Source organism: Kryptolebias marmoratus, linkage group LG15 (genome assembly GCF_001649575.2).
Source record: "Kryptolebias marmoratus isolate JLee-2015 linkage group LG15, ASM164957v2, whole genome shotgun sequence".
NCBI classification, from domain to species: Eukaryota; Metazoa; Chordata; class Actinopteri; order Cyprinodontiformes; family Rivulidae; genus Kryptolebias; species Kryptolebias marmoratus.
Window position 1 is genome coordinate 10,501,532 of NC_051444.1, and position 9,418 is coordinate 10,510,949.

The 9,418-nt window shown below is 41.1% G+C and overlaps 1 protein-coding gene across 3 annotated transcripts in view; it reads right to left on the reverse strand.

Annotated features, from left to right (window-relative positions):
• The window catches only part of hipk3b (homeodomain interacting protein kinase 3b), a 33,264-nt gene extending 24,208 nt beyond the window's left edge, over positions 1 to 9,056 (reverse strand). For 2 of the 3 annotated variants that reach the window (XM_017403769.3, XM_025002791.2), the window contains exons 1-2: positions 8,678 to 9,056; positions 2,135 to 3,437 (exon numbers count right to left, since the gene is read on the reverse strand). In XM_017403769.3, the coding sequence (XP_017259258.1) occupies positions 2,135 to 3,435 (1,301 nt within the window). In that variant the 5' untranslated portion in view covers positions 3,436 to 3,437; positions 8,678 to 9,056. Of the gene's footprint in view, positions 1 to 2,134; positions 3,438 to 8,254; positions 8,516 to 8,677 lie in introns of those variants that run through there. The other variant, XM_025002795.2, reaches the window with a different exon arrangement.
• Positions 9,057 to 9,418: the final 362 nt, after the last annotated feature.

Below are 9,418 nucleotides of genomic sequence, written 5' to 3' on the forward strand. Positions count from 1 at the left end.
AAGCATGCTGATTCACTACCTTGGTGTGCAGACAATGAAAATGATTTAAATCTCATGTAAATACTGATCACTGTAACAGCTAGCACTAAATCCCAGTGGACTCTCCCCTAGGCTCAGAAGCAGAGTACCAACCATGTTATTAAGGATACCATTTGGCAAAAGAACAAAGGTTTTAAGGCTGAGCTGACTTTTTAAAATACAATATTTTCCAATGAAATATATCAGGGACAACACTTTATATCAAATCAGTCTGATGCTGATGCTGTTAGCTAGCACATGTCCCATGTATATTATATGTATATGTATATGTATATGTATATGTATATGTATATGTATATGTATATGTGAATTTCCCTGAACTCTCAATAAAGACACAGTAAGTCGCTTACAACTTCTTGTTGTTTCAGCAATTGATTTTTTTGTTTTTTGGGTTTTTTTTCAAAAAGGAGTTTTAAAATAACTAAATACACTAGTAGACAGGTTTAAGTTAGGACAGAGGGTAGGACAAAAAATAAAAAGTAGCTAGTTTTCCCAGCTGCAGCTTGAATGTGGTCAGAAAAAAAGTCCTGCCGTTTCATTCATTTATGATGAATAGGAGGAAAAGACCAACAGCAGCTAAGAGCGCCTGCCGTCATCGTATCCTTGGAGTTCGGAGAGCCTGGGGTTTTACAGCTGTACAACAACTGCTTCCTTCTTCAGTGAAGGGAGCAACATGACAGCTTGTTGGGAAGAGTTGCAGAATTTCAGAGTGATCAGTGACGGCAGCGATCGGTAGATATACACGCGGAACAAACTACAACGTGCTTGTGTGCGCAATTCTTTTGATTAGATGGTGTAGTCAAAGAGAACTGCATCAAAGCTATAATTATTTTAAACTTCAATATTATTTTAGGATTAAACGATTCCTAATTTGAGGCAGAAAACCGTTTTTTCCCCCTAATCTACCATATCACAACCTAGTAAAGAACTTCACCAAATCAGCATGCACTTGGATGAACATTTTAGAGAAGATTTGAAGTTTTTGCCAAATGGCAATAAAAGCAAAAAAGGATTACGAAGTTGAAAATTACAATTGTTACTCTAAAATTTAAGAATTTAATGTAGTTAAAATGTGGTGTTTGCAATAGTCTATACAAGGAATTTGCATGTTTTAAGTTGAGACTTTATACTAAAGGCTAGATGACATGACAGAAATTTCTAACCAAGACATTCCTTCTTACAACCATCCAAAACAAACAGCTGTGTCCATTACTTTTTTAATGTTTGCACAAGTTGTGTGCCATCATCTTAATGCTTCCAGAGCCCAAAACAAACAAAAATGCATTCATATACAAAACATCCAGTCAACTACAAACAAAAAAAAGGCTTTAATTTCTGTGCAAACTGAAAACAAGTGCTAACCAAACACTGAAAAGTGTCACTCCTAACCTGTCACAACAGTTTATGCTATTTCAACCTGTTTTTATCAGTCATGCATAAAGAAATCTGTCATGCTGGTTTTTATGTCCGTGAACACCTGGAATGTGGGCGTCTTTAAAAAAATAAAAAATAAATAAAAAGTACTGTCTCTACCAAGATGTCACACCCAAGGGATTCATCAGCATTTCTGTGTCTGACATGACAGTCAGCATTTTCTCTCTTCCTTTCTTGATTTGATCTAACTGGATCCACTATCCATCAGCATCAGTTTTCAACTTCCTGTTTATCAATCATTGTGGGGAGGGGGGTAAATTTGGGCATAGTTTCAGTACATTTCTTAAAATACACAAAAAAAAAACTTAACACCTTTAGTTATTGCAACTCGACGCTGCAAAAAAATGCAAATAGAGTTCAGAAAGTCAATCAAACTATTCTTATTTAAAGCTATTTAAAGCCTTTTTTTTACAAGCGGCAGGAACAGAAGAAGTCAGATTGTTGTTGGTTGCAAAGTCACATTTTTTTTGTCGAAAAGCAGTGTCTCCTACATCTGTAGGATGTTGTGCAGTATCCTGCACATTTCCTTGTTTTAATGCAAGAAGAACGTTTACAAATCAAACACAGTGGTCACAAAAAAGTGAGAAATATGTTTGAAATTTAAGAAGAAAAGTTAAAAAAAAAAAAAAAAGATCAAATCTTTGTTCTTTCTTGGACTCACCTATAGTACCGAGACTGGAGGTACGTTGAACACACTGCTTTGGACACGTGACTGGCTGAGCCAAAGTCAATCACTTTCACCCTGTAGGGCTGCCTCACTGGGTCCACCAGCATTATGTTTTCTGGCTTAAGGTCTGCGTGTATTAGACCCATGCTTTTCAACTTTTTCAGCGCCGTAGCTACTTGCTGTAGCACAGGTCTGATCACTTTCAGAGGGAGCGGACTGAACTTGTTCTGCTTCAGAAAATCATACAGGTTCTGCTCGAGCATCTCAAATACTAGGCAAGTGTGGCTGCGGTGCTGGAAGCATTCAAAGGCTCGCACCAGGTTGTGCTCATCTGCGTTCTCCCCACTCAGACGAGCAAGGATCCCAACTTCAATCTGTCCCTGTCGTGCATATGAAGGGTGGTTCTTCAGGATCTTTATGGCCACCACCTCACCCGTCCCCCTCTTCCAGCACTTGACTACCTGGCCGAATGTGCCCCGCCCCAAGAAATCCAGCACTTCGTAAGTATTCTTCATGGAACACAGGACTTCATGCTGTACTACCTGATAGTCCCCATCCCCTCCTCCTGTCCCTCCTGTGACGCCTACGCCCTGTTTGGAGGGGCCTCCTCCAACCCCGACAGCCGCCGGCGCTGTCACAGCCGCATTCCCCACATTCGTTGTTTGCAACATGGCAGGCAACATTGACAGTTCCTCCACAATCTGCATGGTGCTCCCTCGGTTATCCAGCTCCTCACTTTTACGTTTCAGCCCACATCGCTGAGAGCTGTCAGCTGAGTTCAAACCTTCACAGTCCTCCTCTCTGTCACTCTCCTCCCCTCCTCCTCCTTCAACTCCTCCACTGCGGCCCTCTCCCCTTCCTCCTCCTCCTGCCCCTGTTGCTCCACTGCTGCTCCCACTTTCTTCAGCTGCCGGATGCTGCTGCTGCTGCTGCTCCTTGGCCTGTGAGTGGACAACCCCTGCTTCCTGTTGCTGCTGGACCGCAAGTGGACCTGGTCCCCCTCCTCGTTTACCGGGCTGCTGTCTTTGCACGCCACGCACCACCACTGTCTGCACCGGGTACTGCTGTCCTCCGCGTACTTTCAGACCCACTGCCAAGTCTCGGTTCACAAACGAGTGGGCTTGTTTAGTTGGGTGCACAATGCCAAGGGTTCTGCTGTTCAGATAAGTCCGCGGGTGTGCTCTCTCATGGTACACACAACTGCTGGGCTCAACTTTGAGTTTCTTCACACTGCTAAAGGCACTTGTCTGGGTTTGATAAATGTGTGGTGGGTAGACCAAGACTTGTGAGGCCATACCTGCAGAGAGAGAAAAAAGCAACAGGTTATTACAGCTACAAAAAAAAAAAAAAAAAACACAGTCCACTTGCCTCGCTATGCAGAATGATGTCATAAAGAGGGGATAAACACGGATAAAGCACATTCAAATTTGGCAACAGAACTGTAAAGCATATTATGCAATACAAAAATGTGTTGATGTTACATCATCAGCCAAAAAAGAACTAACAGTCCAGTTGATCCAGAGTCTTTTCCAGTACTTGTTTACTCAAGTTCAAAAAGGTATGTTTAAGTTACCAGGAGTCCAAAATAAATAGTCACTGCCTGTTCCATTGTGTCATTTTAACTTCTCCCACATTAACGTCACAATTATGCTGCTCGTGACCATTTTCCTTTTTAAATGTACAAGTTAATGAAAGAAATTACAACTTCATAAGGAAGCAACAGGAGCCACTGACAACACACTGCACTACTTAAGTGGACAATGGGCATTTATTCTAATGTAACCTATACATTTAAAAACATATGTTTGTCTCCTAGATGTAAATGTTTCCAACTGAGCTAGTTTCCAGATCAGTCTCGTTTCCATCTAACATTGGTTAGTTGTGTAACATTTGAACCTTAACCAAAGTTAAAACAATAACTGGTTAAACCAACAAGTATTCCTGATCTTAACTCACTAGATACCAACATTTATCCAAGCCACAGGCTAATTATGCCTTCCCTTTGCTTCAACAGCTATGGAGAGAATCAAACAAGCAGAATATGGAGTACATCAGAACACCTTCACCATTCTGTCCAACCAACTGCAATCCCACAAACACCTCCACACAGCAGATGACTAACTTCTCAAAGGTTTGCCTGACCTATTCCTGTCATTTTCATGCATCCTACGGCAGGTCTCTAGGCAACCAATGGAGAGCGGATGAGAGACAAAGAGAGTAAAACAAAGTCAAAACGCATCAGCAGGCCCACGTGTCTAATTACTCAAGACATGGTTCATTCTCTTCTCTTCCCCTATAATTTTTTTTTTCTGTGAGTGTATAAGAGTGGAGGAGAACTTCATGATCGTGGATATGCTCAAGCATTTTGAAACCAATTCATCAGCAGAGGTGTAGTTCTGGGCGATGAAAACAGAAAATGCACCTTCCAGTCATACTGCTTCTTTCTAAGTAACTCCGTCTACGGCAGCCAGCTTCTCGTCAACACAGTTATATAAAAGTATAATAGGCAATCCAATAAGTGACTTCACTTTTCAAGCCTTGTTCAACTAAGAGAAAATTCTATTAGACTTTTTTGTTTTTGCTTTTTAGATAAAAAGGTCCTTTTACACTGTCACAAATACAGATTCGACATCGCAAATATATAACAGATCTTACATTTAGCTCTTAGGTCAAGCTAGAGGCCTAGCAAATAAAGATAAATGAGGACAGTGGTCAAGTCTGACATGAGGATGTGAAGTAGATGGTTTTTATTGATTTAATGGGGAAAAAAAAAAAGCATCTGTAGCTATTTTGGTGGTAAAAACTAGACCAGTCACCAGGCTCCTCCCAAGGCATTGCTTCACATCCTTCAAACCTGTACGACTTTTCCAGCAAAAATTGTACTTTCAGGAAATAGGACACAGTTAAAACGTTTGACTCGGGCCAGGTGAAAATGAACTGAAAACACACACACACACGTGTTACACAACTTCACACAAACAGGGCAGCCATAACATAAGTCTGGTGCTGATTATTTAGAGAATCAAATAAATAAAACTTGGACTGAGGGCCAAATTAAATATTTAACAAACTATTATACCTTCCACAATATTTGCGCTCACGTTGCTTCACTTTCCAGCTCAAAGCAGAACTGAGTTGCTATGATAACCGCAGCTTCGGCTCCAAACATTTGAGCTATAAATGGCTGCCATCCTACAGCATATTAAAACAGGCCCGTTAGGCATTCACACTTTTGTCAGATGATCAGGAAAGCAGTCTGTGTGATGCTTTCTCGTCATGCGTTCGTCCAGCGCACATTCCATTAGGCCGCGCTGCTTTTTACACTAAAACTAAACCTCGTATGGCAACGAGGTGGTTCTGGCTACTGCTCAGTACAGGTAAATCACTGACGACTGTGATGGAAGTGAAACACATCCCTTACTCCCAATTTACTTCAATGCCGTTCCCGTGATCTTGGCGACATGTGAAGGTTGTTGTCTTAGATCACAGCTGGATAACCCGGCTCCACACCGTCGTACTTTCCTTGTGTCTCGTGAACTACATTTTTTTTTTTATGCTTATGAGATAAAAAAGGCCATCTATTTTCTAAAGCATGTGATCTTGAGTTATTTATGGAATTTCTAACTTTCTCTGTAAAGTTTTCTGCTGGTGTCATTGGCTGTTTACAGGCAATATTTCTTACAATATTAGTCAAATATATGATAAAATCAATGACAAAAATGCCAAAGCTGAAGTGGCCTGATTATATAATGGTTTGAGGTTTAGTATGAACCACAGTTTGGGATTTTTTTTTTTTATTATTATTATTTTTTAAAGAAAAACATTCAAATGATGTATCACAAGGTTATTATTTATGCCAAACAACAAGGGGGCGAATACATATACTGTTAAAACACTATAATACTTGTCCTGTTAAAATGCACAAACCAGCAGATAGTTTCACAACGTGCAGCGCACATTAAATACTTTTACTAGAAAACAGGATGTCAAAACTGAAAGTCCCCAGTACAGCTGAACTACATAACCCAAAAACCCTTTTAGCAAAATGTCTCAAGATTTGCAACAACAAGATTTACAAACATATCCTTAAAATTTGAGAAAAAAGGGAACATTTTATACGTGTCTGCAGCTGGCAGACGGCAGCATTTATTATTGCGAAGAAATAACGAGTATTTAGCATTACTTTACTTCTCCCGTGCACGATGATAGTGTGAAACTGTTGCTGCGAAAACCTCCACGACGGCAGCCAAGCACTACGATATTCTGGGACATGTTTTACATGTTTTGTTGAGTCATTTGTTTATCTTCGGATGGCACATAACCAGCTTTTTGTGTGTCGTCTCCTCGTGTGCCTTTATTGCCTGGATGTACTCTGTGGCGCTGCTGTGTTGTCGAACGGTGAAACAAGTTTGCCGTTTTAATATCTTCGGCAATAACAGTGTTCTTGCGCATTTTGTAAGACGTCGTGCTCTGCTGAAAGTCCATTATCTTGTAGAAAAAAATCACTTTATTTGACTAAAGTAGCACTAACACGCTGCTCTATCCCTCACTCTTGATGTGTAGCTGTTTAAGCTAGAGAAAAATAATGCATTGTGTCGTCATATCACTGATATCACTTTCTTTAAGCACATAAAAAGGCATGCTGGTATTATTGTAGACAATATGATACAACATAGCCCTGGTCTCAACTAAAACTAGCAGCTTTCAGTACAGAATAAGCCTCATCACCAATTGTGATCAGTTTTGCTTTCTGAAGAACATCCAGAGATTAGAGATGTCATAAACCCAAAAGAAAACCTTCTGATCATACAGATTACCACGCAAATAGACACACTCGTTTAACCAGCCGTGAACATACTGTAGCTGGAGAATGAGCCGCTTTATCTCATTGGTTTCCGGACAAAACCATTCGAGGCGTTATCAGAACAGATTAGTAGGTGCGCAGCGGTGATTACGCCTCGTGAACTGGAATAGGTGCACATGTGTTGGGATAAAAAGACATTTTTCCACCCATGACTTCTGTGATCTACGCCCCAGCCCAGCACCACCCTGTCATAGTGGGCTTCCCATAAACTCTCATTCTGCTTTGTTTATTTCCTGACGTCTACACGCATACCACAAGATGACATCACTTGAGTCTTTAAGTCTGCCACAGTGCTACTCAGATGACTGAGAGGTTCCATGCAACAGAAAGGAGGGGGAACAAAAAAAAAGAACCACAGGAACACATGCACGTTGGGAAAGTACATTCTGAGTAAATTCCTCTGTGCTCTTTGACTGCTTCAAAAAAAATGTTTTAAGAGGCCCAGAAGCTCAACAATGACTACTGCTAAATAAATAATTGCTTAGGAAGGACGTAATTCCTACAATTAAAGTTTTGTTTTGGGAAATGATTCGTGCACAAAAACTTCATTAACTAAGTTTGTAAACTCCCTACTTCTCATTTAACACAAAGACACAACATGAACAGCGGCAAAAGCCAAGCAGATTATCATTTTAGCTAGTTTGATTAGCTCGTAGCTAGTTTTACCGCTTCTTACAAGGCTAGCAGGTAAAAAAACAGTCAGTTTTTTGTCGTTGTTGTTGTTTGTAGTCACACAAGTCGAGGCAGACTGCAACTAAATTATGTTATTAACAGAAACAAACAGCTTTTAGAACTCTGACCAGCATTTTCCATGAGTCTGCAGCTGTTTTCCCAACCAGGCAGAGCTTCACAGAACCCCAGATGAAGCTCAAATTTTATATTACTTATCTGTCTGCACATTTTAGTAACACGGAGCATTATTAGACGTCTTGTGCAAGTTCTCAGAGGTTTTCTAACTCAGCACATGTGACTCTGAATGTCAGTGTTTTGAGTTTTAGGCTGATACGATGACAGTTGAGTCAAGTCACAATATCTGATGCTGGTTTTTTTGTTGTTGTTTTTTTTTATAACTTGGATCAACCAGTGTGAGGCTAACAAAATTAAAACTTAGATATGCCAACAAGAAAAGGGTGGAGTTTTAACAGAAAATGGGAACAATGAATGTATTTAGGGTACATCTGAGTGCAGTTTAGACTGGCTAAGAGCTCCTTATCTGAGTCAGGCGATGAGGGAAGTAAAATAAAACTTACCACTCGAAGCATACTGTCCATTTAAGGTAGCTTAGACAGGCAACAGAATGACTGATGCGTAACAAAAACAACTAAAGCACAAGTATCACCCCCCTTCCTTCAAAAATAAAAAAATTAAAGCAAGAGTCGCGGTGCCAGCCTTGTGTTTTTAACGCTCTCGCGACGGTAAGAACCACCATTAAAGTCGTTATCAGCTCTGTTTGGCAGTAAAAATTAAAAAAACAACTATCCTGAAGTGAACTGAAGCCCCAAAGCGGTGACTCGAGCTGCTCCCAAATGAAAACAGTTCAGACAACCGACCGCTCGCTAGCTAAGTTTATAGCTAAGTTATGACTCAGTAATACGTCACATTCAAAGTGTCGTTCCGTGGGTTTAGCTCGACAGACTCAAGCGTCGGCCGGCCTTCGTGGTCCGTTCTCTTACCTTCACATAGAGTCGCTTTAAGTCAAATCCAGGGCTTCTCTGGGCATGTTATGGACTTAGGAATCCATACCACGCACAGTTCGCCTGCACTGCTGCCATCTTGTCCTAGACGACAGGAAGGGAGAGCTCGCTCTCGCCGACGCCACCATCTCCCACATTTCAAGCATGAAATAAGTCTTCCATGCGAACGCGTCCGCGGAGCGACACGCCGAGCCCGCCTGGTGGTCGCGCACCTCACCCTGTCGTCCTCTCCGCCCGGGCGCCGCTGCCCATCTCCGGAAAGGAAAAGGCTGCCCGTCACCCTCGTCTAGACGCGCGGCTCCGCGGCCCTGCCAGCCTCTAACATGTCCCTGTTCTCCAGCAACTGGAGGCGAATGTTTGCGAACTGACGACGGCATCGGCCAGACCTGACTAATCCACCCCAGAGCGGAAAGGCTGTGGATCGCAGCACAACCAACAGCACACTTAATACAACTTAAAAGCACAATTTAATATGCTGCATTGATTCTTTTTAACACAAAGCACGCAGGGTTAGTATAAATAGAGAAATCGGATCATTAAATTACAAACTATAGTCAGGCTATCATGATGCAACAGGAATAAACATCTAATATATTATGTATAAATAAATATATGTACTGTCATCTGTAGTGTCCGTTAGTGTATATGTATGTATATATATACATATGTGTATATGTATATGTGCATTGTTATATATTATATGGGTATAGTTTTTTTTAG